This window comes from Astatotilapia calliptera, chromosome 23 (assembly GCF_964374335.1).
Source record: "Astatotilapia calliptera chromosome 23, fAstCal68.1, whole genome shotgun sequence".
NCBI lineage: Eukaryota > Metazoa > Chordata > Actinopteri > Cichliformes > Cichlidae > Astatotilapia > Astatotilapia calliptera.
Window position 1 is genome coordinate 13,504,433 of NC_137443.1, and position 15,124 is coordinate 13,519,556.

The window sequence follows — 15,124 nt, forward strand, 5'->3', positions numbered from 1 at the left end:
AAACTGTGCTGAAAGGTCAGACTTCCCATGAACACGTGAATGCACCTCTGCAGTTACTATAGAAACGAAGTACGGCTAATGTTTGCTAGCTAACAACAGTGTGCTGTCACACAGAGTTTACAGGGATGTTTTAAAAGATGGTGAGTAAAGATTCCCTCATGTCATCAAACCGGGGGGCGTGAGGGCTTCGGTGAAGGTAAAAACTTCCGTTAGAGCCTGAAACAGGTTGCTGTTTGCTACTGTTAGCATAATAAACACAAGCTAGCCGAGCAGTTCTAAACATCAGTGCTTCAGGCTAACGGGTTAGCCGTTAGCTCCTTTAAAAATATCATTTATGGCTTATACACAGTTTAACTACAGATACTACAGGTAGCTGTGTGGTTAATGTCTAACGGTGAACATCAGCTATGATTAAATTAGCTAAAGGTGTAGCTGAGCAGGTGCTTTTAATGTTGGTATACCTGGCATCAAACATGTTTCTGCTCAAAGAGTTTCTATCCATTCAGCTGGTGCCCATGTTTTCTGTTTATTCGATTGACTAGGCTGAGTGGAGGAGGTGGTCTGAGCTTTTAGTTGTGAGAGACATCCTTATCTCTCACACGGTGCGTTAGACGACTGATTAATGCTAAACTGCAGACTGGTTAATCAATCAATCAAATTATATTTGTGTAGCACCTGTAGGAGGTGGGTGCAGATACTTTAAAGAAAACAAAATGCAATGATACAGAATATGAGAGGAAGAAAATTCTGAGCATCTTAAAAATAATTGAAAACATATAACATTACAAAGTAATGATATTACTGATATTTTAAGAGCTAATCGAAGAAAGGAGGAGGAGGGCAGTCATTTATTATGAAAAAATAACCCACTTTGAATTTTTCTTAATTAATCAGACTAACAGCACCAAAACACTGTTACTGATTTATTTGTCCTTGAAGAAATTGTATTCATTTATCCTACTTTTTACTGCCTCTGTGCCTTTCCAGTGGTGCCATCCCACATTGAAGGAGCACTGCTTTGAATATACAAACTAAGAAAGTAATAGTAGCACTGATGTTTTGCTTGTTCGGGATAAGACCCGGATCATCCCCAGGCTTCATGAAGCAGTGGGGCAAGAGATAGGGAACATTTTCTTTGCAAAACCAATTGGATTAATGATGAGCAGAAGACCAGGAGACACCTTCAGCAAATCATCCTTTAAACATGATAACACTGGCCTGGCGGTGATTAGGACAATCACTGCAGCGAAATAGTCTGTGAAATCACTTCCTGTGTCTTCCTAACTGCTTAATCTTAATAGGAAATGTCATGAGGAAGATAAGGAGTGTGGAAATGCAAACTTGTCCTGAAGATGGAAGACAGAATGCAGAATGCAATATTTGCAAATCTCATGAGCCCATATTTTATTCGCTGTAGAACAACCAAAAAATGATCTTCTTTGTGGTATTTTTGGTTTTGTGATGCTCGAAATGTTTTCGTTTGGCGAAAGGTCTGATCTGCAGGAAGTGACCTGCAAACCAAATCCAGGCTTGTGTTGCTTAGTGGCAACAGTGCTAACCAATCGTTATCCGTGTTTACTGAATTGTTTTTGGTTGACAAGGTGAACTGAATAAAGTCTGCTACTAGTCAGGTGAGCATACTTGATCATATTGAGTCATAACATTTCTGTGCTTATTAATAACAGACGCCTTTGGTTTGGAAAAAGCCAGATTTTGTAAATATTGACCACCTTATGTACTGCATTCGTTTTCTGTTAATAAATACATTTGTGGAAATGGACCAAAATGTAAAAATAAACCTGAACTGTGTGGATTCATGCCTCCTAGTTTACATCTGTGAGGCTTGCGCATTCACCTGAACATTGGCCTGTGGTTTCAGGCGACCTTTTAAAAGCTCAGTATGTTTTATTTGTTGGCACAGATTCAGGGTTTTCCTGGCTCAAACTGGGCCTTTGGGGTTGAAAAAACACACATGATTTGTCCTCATAAGTTAGTTAGTTTCAGTTTTTGAAATAAATGGTCAATTTTGTGTTATTCTTGATCATTTTATAATGAGAAATGGAGGAAATTAAATCATGTGGGTGAAAAAATATTTTCTTTTGGCTTTTTGGGGGTTGCCAGAAATTCTCCTTTGCAGAAAGAAGCTTAATATTTAAGTTATACTTATTTATTTATTTATTTTCAGGAGGACCGGTTTGCCTTTCTTACTGAGTGGTATGACCCCACCTCCGCCCTCCTGCGGCGTTACCAACTGTTTTACTACCCCAGAGATGGCTCAGTAGAAATGGTACGCTTTTGCTCCAGTGCTTACTTTTTGTCTCTCTTTTTTCTGCCTGAAGGTGTGTTTATGAATGTTCTTTTTTTAATCCAGAATATGAATACCTTGTAGTGGAAAATGTAAATAGCTTATTTGTTTTAATTAACTCCATATTGATGAAAATTTCAGATTTTGTCTTTAGCATTTCTGAAAAATATACCTGTTTTACAGTTTGATGTAAAGAACCAGCGGATATTTCTGAGAAGGACCAAATACAATGACATGCATCAGGAGGACTTATTTATTGGGAATCGAGTGAACGTGTTCTCACGACAGCTACATCTGATCGATTATGGGGATCAGTACACAGCAAACAAACTCGGCAGTAAAAAAGAAAGGTATGATCATTCATCTAACTTACATTTGGGGGGGTGTCTACCCATGTAGACACGATTGATCTATTTGGAAAGTTATGGCCTTACAAATAAATCCTTTAACTGTAACCTGCTGACAGACATTAAAAACACCCACGAAGAGATTACAACAAAGCTGTTTGCTCTTGAGTGTTGAAATCTGTGATTTTTATAAATGTTGACAAGCTGTGTAGACACAGAATAAAATGTATATGGAAAGACTAAATCCAGGTGTGCAAACACTGTAAAGACTTATCTATGGAGCTGTATAACAAAGTACTGAATTAAAGGCTTGAATGCTTTTATAAGTGAGAGTTTCCAGTGCTGGGTTATGAATGACTTTGTTGATATTGGGCGGATAAAGATTATCTATTTAAAACGAAATCTACAATGAAGTATAGTATACAGTAGGGGAGGGTGAATGCTCTGAAGTGACTGTAAATCAATAAAGATCAGTAGAGAAGTAACAGGAGCACTACAAAGATACGGGACACTGTGAAGATGGACATCGATAAGTGGAGAAAATATGGCTCAATAGTGACATCACCAGCAACTGGATAGTTGAAAGATGATCAATGCTGAAGAGGAGGAAGAAGAAAACTGGTCGGGGAGGACACCAAGAGACCTGCAGGAACATTAAACAAGCTGCAAGAATTTCTGACAGAAACTTCCTGTGCACCACAGGTGACAACATTAACTGTGTTTTTCATATGTCTGAAGCTGTGTTTTGGTCTGATGAGAACAAGGTTGAACTTTATGGCCATAATTCCACAAACTACGCTGCCCATGACCACACAATACCATCCCCATGGTGAAGTACGGTGGGGGCGGCATAATGCTTTAGGGGTTCTATAGGTGGAACTGGAGCCTCGGTCTAGGTGACCAATTTTAAATACCAGTCAGTTAGCTAGTCAAGTCAGTTAGCACACAACCCTCAGATGTCCGCTAGAAAGCTGAAGAGTTTCAGCTATCAGCACAACAACCCCTCTGAAGGTCGGATTAAACGTTTGGAATGACCCAGAGCCCAGATCTGAATCCAGCTAGAGGTTTGTGGGAGGATCTGAAGAGGGCTGTGCAGAGAAGGCGCCCTCACAATTTGACAGATTTGGAGCTCCTTTGTGAGGAAAAGTGGGCCAATAGTGGAGGTCTAAATGTGCTGCAATGACACGAACTTAAAAGGCTGAATGCTGTAATTTAGTGAGGATTTTTAAATATCTGTTAGTTTGAGGGTGTGGATGTTTATTCTACCAGTTTATTGTAAGTTTTCACTTTTTTCCCCCTTAAAAGATTTATTTATTTTTTATTTGACAGGCTAAAGGTCACATCAAAGGTGGAAAAATTCAAATTATTTATCTTGAATATCACACAAACCTGGTACTATAACTGTGTAGACTTTTTGTATTCACTGTACCTACATTATTTTGTTTGTGTCCTGAGTGTGCTAATGTGCAGCCTTCTGTTGGCTGTGATATCTGCTGTCCAATCGCATCTCTTATTTTCCCTCTCCTCTCCCTGTGTCTCCAGAACGCTTGCTTTGATAAAGCCAGACGTAGTCACCAAGATCGGAGATATCCTTGAGCTGATCTACTCCTCCAACCTGATAGTGACCAAAGCCAAGATGACAAAGCTCACGTGGTAAAGTCACAGCCTCTCTGCCAAACATCCAAAAATAATAATACTAATAATCTCACTGTGGGAAAGTATCAAACAAGCTGTGGGAGAGGGAAACACGGGCAGTTTGGTGCCAGTGTCCTTGTATAAACAGACGGATGGCTCTCCGTTCTCACACACATTAGGAACATATGGCGAGCCAAGAGGCAAACAAGGTCTGATTTTTATTAAACACTAGCAATTTTATCAGGTGGATGACCTCACAACATTAGCCCAGTCTCACCCTGATCTGATCTTTCTGTGTTTAATTTGAAAGTACAGTTTGAAGTATAATGCTTGTTAAGTTGAGTGAACTTTGAGTTGAGGGGTTATACAACAAAGACATTGAACATATCTGGGATTTCTGTGATGGCTCAACAAGACCTAAAAGCCCAGTCCGGGATAACAGTCATATCACAACGGTGGTATCAACTTTCTCTTTATGTTCAAGTCTCTGAGAATGCTCACATAAAATGAGTGGTCTTTGACTCATCTGTTCACTCTTCTGCATAAAATTAACCTTTTTTTTTATTGATTATTTTGTATTTGTATAAGTTAAATACCTGGGGTTTATGTACAGCATTTTGTCTATGCATTTGTCTGTAACCTGCTGTTTCTGCATCTAAACATCCTTCTGCTTTAAATTTGTGGAGTCAGATCATCAAATCCAAGGATATCCCCTTTTTATGACATGTCTCAAAAACACAAAAACACAGATCCAAGAGTGGAAAAACTGTGTGAGCATTTACAGCAGTCTGCAGCCCTGTGAGCCCTTTTGGCTCAAAGGGATTACTGTGCACACCCTAACCTCATTATTAGAAACTTTGACCATGTTTAACATGAACATCCTCCACTTAATCCACTGTAGGCTCAAGGTTTGAATTTACTGCCGCCTTTGGCATTGCCTGTAATAAAATTCAGAAGTTTTACATTTCATTTTGCTTCCCAGAAGTAGCAGAACTTATAACTGGGTCAATTATTTGCATATTTTAAGCAAAATGTACTGTAAAAAAAACCTCTTCTGAGTAGTAAACGCTCAGAATATTTTTCTGTAATTGGTACCAGTTTATTAATCATAACTCTTATCACCTACACATTTGAAATTGTGGAATTTCTATGTCTAGCCTTGGTGGAATCATGGTTGGGGGGCAGGGGAGAGTGCCCATCATTTACTTCCCAAAATCCAAGGACATGAAATTAATGTTGATGTTGAAATGTCACTTTATTTAAATAGTATGATTGTAGAATGAGTTTATTACCGCAGATAAAAAGCTGGGAGATAAGAAGACTGATGACCTCTATGAATGTCTCTGTCAGTAAACAGCGTCGTTTTTCTGCTCATTTACTCATTGTTTTATGGGTTTCTTGCGTTGCAGGAGCCAGGCAGCTGACTTTTACACTGAACATCAAGGCAAGCCGTTCTTTAAGTGAGTGCCCCGGTGAATGATGCCTCAAATTTCAGTAGAAAAGATATCTGATAGCAAAAAAATATTATTCAAAGTAATCCTAACAGTAAATGTAAACAAACACGTTGCTCCATTTCGCAGTAACCTAGTGCAGTTTATGTCCTCGGGCCCGGTGGTTGCCATGGAGCTGATGGGTGATGAGGCCATGTCTATCTGGAGGGGGCTCTTGGGAACTTCAGACCCTGCTGTGGCGCGGAGGGAGGCGCCACAGAGCGTCCGTGCCCAATTTGGAACAGATGGCATCAAAAATGTCGGGCATGGCTCCGACTCACCTGCTGCAGCAGCGAGAGTGAGGATGTTACTCTGTGACCTCCAGACTTTATTCATCCTCACATGTGCCCTGGTAGCCCAGACGTGATCAAAGTGTTTTTATTCTTGTTAGGAAACTGAATTTTTCTTTCCTTCCACGATTGGGCACGGTCCCTCTAACACAGCCGCCTTTACGGACTCCACATGCTGCATCATCAAACCCCACGCCATATCCGAAGGTAAGGAGAACACAATTACTAACAGTAGCTGCACCTGAAGGTGAACCAAATCACACACCACAGCAAAATTTCAGCAGACTGAATTGGATACAAGCAGTTAGCCACAAATTCATCAGCTCACAAAAAGTGCTGAAACATGTTAAAATCCATGAATTTGGTTAGATGTGGCAGACTTCTTCAGAATAGACTTAAACTTAAAAAAAGTTTAAGTCTTTTTTTTTGCTGGGGGCATTTTTTCAGCCTTTATTTGACGGGGCAATAGAGAAAGCCCAAGTTGAGATGGCACACTGGAAACAGTCCGGGGGTGGCTGAACCCGTGTTCATGCTGCCTTTCAGCATATGACTTACAATGTGTTTATTTTATAAAAGAAAATACAGGCCTGCAAGACTGAAAGAAGGTAACAATACAAATTGCAAACTAACCCATAAGTTGACTCTTTTTCTGTTTTGTTACTGTATGTAGAGCATAGATCTTTTTTTTATTTTTTTATTTTCAGGATAAAATGACTCTTGAGATTAAAAATGTCTTTTGCAAGCATGTCCTGGCTAAGACAAACAGCAGAACAATCAGCATTGACTAGTTACACAGCAAAAATACCAAAAATAATTAGACCAGTGTACATGAGCTGAAGCCTAAAATAGAAAAACAACCAATGTTTAGAACATTTAACACCACTGAAACCTGAAATATCAGCGTAAGTACTAATATTCAGGCAGCCTGATTGCCTCCAGATCTTAGAGTTAACTTAGTTAATTTACTTAAATTAATCTAATAGTCAGACTATAGTCAATCAATAATAGTCAGACTATTATAAAGAAAAACCTGGCTAACATCTGTTATTAATAAAATAACACATTTTGCTTTAATCTTTTATTCAGGGTTTCCCTCACATAGGGCTCAGGTATAATGTGTGACATTTATTTATGTATTTATTTATTTTATTTTATTTTATCATTTGAGAATTTACTGTTGGGCAATCCTTGTTCAGCTCTTCCTGTTTCCCTACCAGTAGGTTGAGGTAGAACAAGTCATCCACTAAGTGGAACGTTGCTAGCTTAATCCCTGTATCTGGTTCAGGTGCCAGTTTCCCGGGTTCACTCAGGCTGCAGAACAGAACAAAAACTTCTGTCGCAAACTCCAGTTAAACATGGTGGAGTTGGAGTCCATCCATTGGATGAGAAAGTCAGTGAAGACAGACTTGACATTTTCTCTGTCATTTATTGTCACCATGTTCTGTTTATATAAAGTGTGAAGTATTTAGGAAAGCGTGTGTGCCCCTTTCATGCGCCTCCTACCCAACTTACAGCTTTGTTTTGGGTTTTTTTTGGGTTTTTTTGAGGGTTTGTTTAGTTTGTGCTCTGGCTCCTCCTCATACCTTACCTCCAATCGCTCTTACAAAAAAGACAAAGAGGTCTGAAGCTTTTGGTTCTGGGAAATCTTTTAAAAGGTTTCTCTCTGAGGGAGTGCCTTTTTAGCTAGTTTGACGTGATGTTGACACATGTAGCTTTTGCAGTGGTTTTCTTTCTTATTGTATTTAATTGTAGGGTCACCTGCACTGGTGTTCCCTTTTGGTTCCCTCAACACAAGGAACTGACTCCTGTGACATTAACCTTCTCACTAATAGTCAGGACCTTTCATGTGTCATAATTCCCTCTGCCTTACAGCTGCGCAGACAGACTGTTGATTCTCTTTTGAAGGATTTTTATAAATACTAACAATGAAGTTGTTATTTTTTGAGAAGTTGAAATAATATATAGTTGTCACAAAGTCCCACAGCAGTCCTGAGTTTTCAACCTCGATGAACACAGTTTGGAAACCACTGATCTAAATAATCAGTTTTACCATAAATACTTGCACAAGAGTACTGTTGGTTGACACTCATTCCATGCATGACTGTTATTGTGCTTGTGTCACAAGGAGGCACTGCGTGGTTACCACATTTGGATTTGGATTTTTCCAAATCCCTGCCCTGATCCCTTTTCACAGTGCATGCCTCTGGAGCTCTGACCTGTGAAATCTGAAATTCTCTGGATAAGAGCTGAAGTATGCATACACAGAGTTGTTGATTGAGGAGAGACCTGGGCTCGTTGTCCTGGAGCGCTGTGCATTAGAGTAAACAAGCTCACTGGGGTCCCTCATGAATTAATTCAATTTATTCCTCATTTAGCCTCAAGTGTTTGTCCTCAGTGGTCATTTGTTTAGTATCAGATTGGACCAGGCTCCCTGTTATTGCTGTAAATGCAAGTAACCAATAATGGCATTCCTTTCAGCCTTAGTTATAACAAAGTCTTTCTAGAAACAAATCCTGCCACTAGACAGCCGTGTTGACAGTTATTTCAGGCTAAACTGAGCACCTTCCTAAAAGAAAAATTCCACCCAAATCTGATTAAACAAAACGTAAAATGTTTGAGCTGGGTTAAAAATCCATTTCCATTACAGGTTATATTTTTAAAAATTTTTCTGGAACAGCAAAAATAATACCATTAACCAAGGATAGTGTTAGTTCAGGCACCGCACAGCTCTCCCACAATCTGAGCAGATCAGCTGATCTCAGTGCCAGTCCACATCAGCTGATACCTTTCTATAAATCTAACTGGCTAACGTTGCGTGTGGCGTGTTATTTAAGGTGCTTTAATTTGTACTCAGTAAGTACTGCAACTGCAAACTGCTTTGCAACCCACCTCCGCCCCAGCTGTCATTGATGATCTGTTCTGTGTTGCTGCTTTCTCTAGAAGTCCCAGAACAAAGTCTTAGTTATATTTTCCCCAAGTAGTAGTAAAGTAAGTATACCTTATCTTACTTACACTTACTGTTGTGGACCAGACTGAAACTGCGTTCTGTTAAGGCACAGGTTAACCACCTGTGGCATGGGGCTGTTTGACCAGCTCATGGCCTTTCCAGTGACGGCATTTCTAAACTTCACAGTTAGGCTTCCACCTGTAAAGTCTTGCAAACACATCTTTCCTGCTGTCGGTACTTTTTACATTAATGGAAAAACAGAAAGAGATGCATGGAGACTGTAAAATTGATTTCAAGTGCAGATAAGATGTTAAACCCAGCAAGATGGTTTAAAACAGCAAGGATGAGTTGAGGAACAAGAAGACTGAGACAGACTGAACCTGGGTGCAACAAGTACATTTTTCTCAAGTTAAGAAAATTGGATTCCTGTTTTTTTCCACAGGTCAGTAAAACTCTGATGTTGTGGCCTAGAGGGTTGGTGAGAGGAACGTAGTGTTTCTGGTTAAGAGATGTTTTATTCCACAGTGCAGACCATTCTCCTTGGGGGACATTTTTAAAACGCACACACGTGTGTGTGTGTGTTTGTGTGTGTGTGTGCGCCAACACCCTGCTGAATTGCATGCTGCTCTCTTGTATGACTTCCTGCCACACCTAAAGGGAATGGTGCCATTGTTAACGTTACACCTGTGGTCTCCCTGCTGTGACTTGTTCAAATGTTGTGAAACATGCGTGAGAGAGAACGCGTGAAATGGGAAAAAAAAAACTTGCATAACTTGCACTCAGGCTTTCTTTGGTTTCTTTAGGGTTTCGTTGAGCAACTGTTAATCTCACAATCTTCTGCTGCAGTAAATGACCTCAGATGTGAAGTATGTGTGAATGAAGACTTGTGGCTTATGATGGAGCTGCTCATTTAGTGCTGACTGTACACATTGATGCTGTTGTAATTAAGTCCACTTTAATTATTTTAAAAAGCTCTCCCCTGTGTTATACTCTTATTTATTTATTGTTTGGGTAAAAAAAAAAGAAGGGTTAGGGTTAACCCTGGTACCTCTGCTCTGTTATTTAGGCTGTTTTCACTCTGTTTAGCTTTCAAGAACTTTTTGTTTTACGTTGTTACAGTACAGACTGTTTATCTTTATTTAAGGAGGATCTTGCACAATCTCTCAAAGTCCAGCCACAAATTTCTCTGTGCTCATTGTGGTTTGGTGGCTTAGCAGGTATTTGCTGACATAATGCTGGGAAAGCTGTGCTGTAGGCACAATAACTTTTTTTTTCGCTCATTTGTTTTCTGATATTTAAAGGGGCAGTCGCCTCAAAATCAGGTCTGCATTTGTTGAAGTCAAATCATTTTTTGTAGCAACAGATATTGAACAGTTATGTAGAGCTGAGTAAGATAGTCATAAAGCAGTGAAATGCATTTAAAAGAATGGGGGGGAAACTGCTGGACACGTACACTGTATCTAAATATGTGTATCAGTATATTTATTGATATATTGATATACGATCTGTACAGTGCTTTCCAACTTTATTAGATCATCTGTCATAAAAAAGGAAAACATACAAATTTTAGGAATGTGTTCGAAACTTCTCTGGTTACCTCATTACTTATACCCAAATATTAGCTGGGACACTGGAAGTGTTTGAGAAGTCAGATATTAATCAAGTATGACAGTGAACCCTGAAAAGTTAGTTTTCTGTTCAGGATTGGCATAAATAACTGTAATTTGGCTAGGGCTGTCAACATTAACACGTCATCACAATTAACATGATTAAAATTTTTAATGCAACTAGCCCATCTAATCCCTGAAATGTCTCTGTCAACGCATTTCAGGCAGTTTGTCCAAAGTTTGTCCATTCTGCACTCCAGATGGGTTAATTGTGTTAAAAAATTTTAATCGTGATGACGGGTTAACGCATTAACGTTGACAGCCCTAAATTTGGCATCTTAATCAAAAAATAATAATGCTTCTTGCTGCTTTTTTCTTCTTCTTTCCGGTTAGTCAGTAAATTTGAAAATATGTGGATAATAGCAATAATTATGCGCTCAAGTGCTCTACCAGAGGCCTGAACAGAAATGAGAGAGAGAGAATTATTAAAATGTTTTTGTTTATATGTTTTGTTTGTGTCTTCCTGTTAAATGTAACTTTAGTCAACTTCAGCTTATATAGTTTTGGTTTTTAAGTGTCTTCAGTACCTTTCCTTTGCAATTTCATTAATTCGTTTTGATCATCTGACAGTTTACTTTTTTATTTTTCAGATTTCCAATTAACAATGAGATATGAAACTAGTTCAGGATCAGAAATTGGTTATAAAATAAAGAATAATAGTAAGTAATTTTGAACACCGAAGTTTAGTGTTGTTAGTTCAGCTTCCTTTTATTTCTTGAGATTAAAAAAATCAAATTCAAAAAAATTTAAAACTCCAAAATACATTTTAATAGAAAATCACAAAGACATTTATCCTATAGCATCATCCGTAAGGATAATTGAATTTGGCCTGTAAGTGCATATTGTCCTGTAAATTATTTGTGTTAAATTTCAAAAATGCAACTTTTAAAGTTATATGTCCCCTCCCCCCCTTTTTTTAATTTTTTATTAATGCTTAGAATAATTAAGAATTTTATTAAACTGAATTTAGAAAATTGTAAATCCGTCCATGTTCTGCTGCTGCAGCTGAGACCAAACTGAGATCATCAGTGCCCAAACAGCCCCGATCCCTCGGGGATCACTTAAAAGGCTAATTGACGTGACAGCTACATTTGAAGGAAGGACTCAGCCAATCACATCAGTGATGAAGGAAGTGGTGACTCAGACATGACTGGAACAGAGAAGCTACTGTTGCCAGGCACCCAGAATATGATCTCCTAGCAACAGCACCAGCTGCTGAGAGCGTGTGCCGATCCTGAACCGGCTGCTGCCTGGGGAGGGCACAGAGGACGCGGGAGCTGCTTCCTTCCCTCACAACTGGACTGAAGGAGACTCATCGATGCCAAAAGTGCAAGTCATGAATCCACACGGTGGCGTTTAGAGTTAATGGAAAGTCCGGTCTGACGAGCACACAGACGACATTTTATCAGGAAGTCAGACTGAGATTATGGGACTGGCGCCCTCATTCAGTTATGTGTCTGCATCAGTCTGACCTTCACTGTCACTGCAGCTCTGCCAGATTTTACAGTAATAGATGGCTGCAATGAGACGTGCACCTTTTTCTAAATAGTAGGCTGTCAGGAAGAAAATCATTTTTCCACTAACGGGATGCTCATAACACAATCTCAATGCAAAGGAAAAACTGAGGTCACTGCAAAATAAACACTCGCTTTATGATGGCTTCACTGCATGTTTACTAATAATAACTCTTAACTTCAGAATATTAATCAGGTAATCATGCTGCTGCTGCAGAGGCTGTTTGTTTTGGATCTCACTCCAGGTTTTATTGCCCCACTATAGACTTCACTTATCAGCCTGGGTAAACTTGACAGAAAGATTATAGAAGATTGCAGATATGAACTGTTCTGATATATCCACAGGTCTGGCTGGGAAGATCCTGAACTCCATATCCGCTGGTGGATTTGAGATCTCAGCTCTTCAGATGGTAAATCTTCTTCCACTGGTCCTCATGCAAATTAGTGGTAATGGTAGATGTTCATATGAAATATACCAGAGTTTAAAGTAATAAGGCCTGTGCACACATACTTTGTCAATAAAGATGGGGATAGAAAGCATTCTTAAAGGAAGCTAAAACTGCTTGTTTCAGACAATCTGAACTGTGAATCATGCAGAGCTATTCTAGAAGAGCCTAAGTCGTAAAAATATGGACCTGGAAATGAAAATAACAGGTCCCTGATAAGTGGAAAAAGAATTCCAGGAAACAAGATTTTCTGCTAAAATCCTTGATCTGAATTTGCAATCAAATAGATGCGATGTTAAACACAAGCAGAGAGGAGACATTCTTACCAAGCGTCTGCACTGAGCAAAATTATACAGGTGTTTTCCCAGGAGTACTTGGGTACGGCATCATACACAGAGTCAGAAAGTAACAGAAGATAAGCACAGAGCATCCTAACTGAGTGAAGTCTGTCCATTTGATTAAAGCTAAATTTTTCTTGTCTGTATCCTTTTATTTTTCATCTGTCATTTCCTGGAGTGTTATCTCCATTTGTAATTTCCTACTTGTTTTTCATGTCTAATCATTTTTCCTCGCAGTTCAACATGGACCGGGTGAACGCCGAAGAGTTCTATGAAGTCTACAACGGCATCGTCACAGAGTATCCTGTGAGTATAAACACTGCCTTGTTGTGCCCTCACAGGAAGCCCTAGAATCACTGCCCTGCCCCTTGCTACTTTTGATGACACCAACACAAATTCTGTGCGATAAGGAAGTCATAAGGTCCTCAGAGAGTAACAAGGCGTGTCAGATTCCCAGCCAGCAGCCCATATTTGAAGCTCAGTTTTTGATTGTTGCTATAATGAGTATGTAAACTGATCTAAGTTAACAAAAAAACCCAAAAAACACACATTTTATGATAATCATCATTAATAAACAAACTGAATGTTGAACTTGAGTAAATATTTATTTTTACTGAATGTATATTAGTAATGCATACAGATGATTAGTAATCTTAGTTGTTTACATCATTAGTTTGTGTAAAATGAACTGATAGGAGCTGATAGGAGACATTATGTAATAATGGCGCCAATAGCGTCAGATACTGCTGTTAAGTCAGAGATACGTCTTTAGTGTCAGCCTTGTGATGCATGTGTGGCAGCAAAAATGAAACGATTCTCAAACGTGCACTCACGGGAGTGTTTTTGGACACCTGATAATATTCACCCACAGCAGCAAACACAAGGAGGATGAGTGCGACCAATATCTGGAATCAAATTATAGAAACATATTTTCTAAACTTAGCAGGAAGTCTTATGTTTATAAATATAATATAATAATATAAGTACACAGTGTCACTCCAAAACAATAGCACTAGGTGGGTTTTAATTCCGCTTGGTTCCCGCAGAACATGGTGACCGAGCTGTGCTCTGGACCCTGCATGGCCCTGGAGATTCATGGCACAGACGCACCAAAGACCTTCAGGGAGTTCTGTGGCCCTGCTGATCCGGTGAGTGTTTCCTGTTTAAATTCTGCAGGAGCAGCCTGTTCAACAAGTGAAATGTCAAAATGTTCATCAATATTCTCTGCAAACGATTATCCATCCATCAGCCTGTCTTTAAAAGGGAGTTTTCCAAATGTCCTCTTCACAAAAAAATGAAGTGATTATACAACATGTAACACACACATGCACCTAGCTTTAAGTAATCCAGCAGCCCAGCGATAAATCCTCCTTTTATGAAAGGTCTTAAGTTGTTCAGCATTAAACGGTAAGTATCTCGTCTTAAGAGATAACATTTCTCTGCTGTGGCTTTACTTTTTATTGTCCTGAGTAGATCCAGTTTAGACAATTATATTCGCGCTCCTCCCCCTTTCTTTGTGCAGCCTTACATACCCGTTTGCTTGGCTAAATCTTCTGCACCTTCTTCTTATTCACCTTCTTTGGGAAACATCTGCTGAGAAGTAATTAAAGCTGGCAGCCGGACAGCAGTGAAGGAGAACGCTGATATTTCTAATTTAGACTGAGCTCACTATTTGGTTCAATGCTGCTTACAGGAAAAATAATACATAGCTCAGGTTTTTTTAAAGCTTTTGTTTGTTGTCAGACTAGACAGATAAAAAAATATTTGTGTGTGTGTGTGTGTGTGTGTGTGTGTGTGTGTGTGTGTGTGTGTGTGTGTGTGTGTGTGTGTGTGTGTGTGTGTGTGTGTGTGTGTGTGTGTGTTAATGAAGCCCGAGCTGCGTGACTATGCTGGTGTGTGATGTGAAATCTGATGATCTGACGCTCTGCTCGGTTGCCATAACAGTGACAGACTCCACACCTGCACCCGCTACAGGTGCAGCAGCTGCTGACAACTCAGCTGTGATTCTTCTTAAAATATCAAACACTCAACTTGTTTTTCACTTGTAATCAGCTCTGCTGAAGATTTAAGGCTAAAGTTAATTAGCTAATGCGTTCCAGGGCACATGACTCTACGCCGCTGCTCATTGATGTCGAAATAAAGATG

At 39.4% G+C, this 15,124-nt stretch overlaps 1 protein-coding gene and 1 long non-coding RNA gene across 3 annotated transcripts in view; one reads left to right on the forward strand and one right to left on the reverse strand.

Annotated features, from left to right (window-relative positions):
* The window catches only part of nme7 (NME/NM23 family member 7), a 23,207-nt gene continuing 8,083 nt past the window's right edge, over positions 1–15,124 (forward strand). For both annotated transcript variants that reach the window (XM_026157943.2, XM_026157942.2), the window contains exons 1-10: positions 1–140; positions 2,186–2,287; positions 2,489–2,655; positions 4,195–4,305; positions 5,697–5,747; positions 5,868–6,075; positions 6,169–6,274; positions 12,541–12,605; positions 13,217–13,285; positions 14,026–14,127. In XM_026157943.2, coding sequence (XP_026013728.2) covers positions 138–140; positions 2,186–2,287; positions 2,489–2,655; positions 4,195–4,305; positions 5,697–5,747; positions 5,868–6,075; positions 6,169–6,274; positions 12,541–12,605; positions 13,217–13,285; positions 14,026–14,127 — 984 coding nt within the window. In that variant the 5' untranslated portion in view covers positions 1–137. The remainder of the gene's footprint in view (positions 141–2,185; positions 2,288–2,488; positions 2,656–4,194; positions 4,306–5,696; positions 5,748–5,867; positions 6,076–6,168; positions 6,275–12,540; positions 12,606–13,216; positions 13,286–14,025; positions 14,128–15,124) is intronic.
* The window catches only part of LOC145424274 (uncharacterized), a 4,905-nt gene continuing 3,346 nt past the window's right edge, over positions 13,566–15,124 (reverse strand). The window contains exon 2 of the long non-coding RNA XR_013905295.1: positions 13,566–14,162. This is a non-coding gene — a long non-coding RNA (uncharacterized LOC145424274). The remainder of the gene's footprint in view (positions 14,163–15,124) is intronic.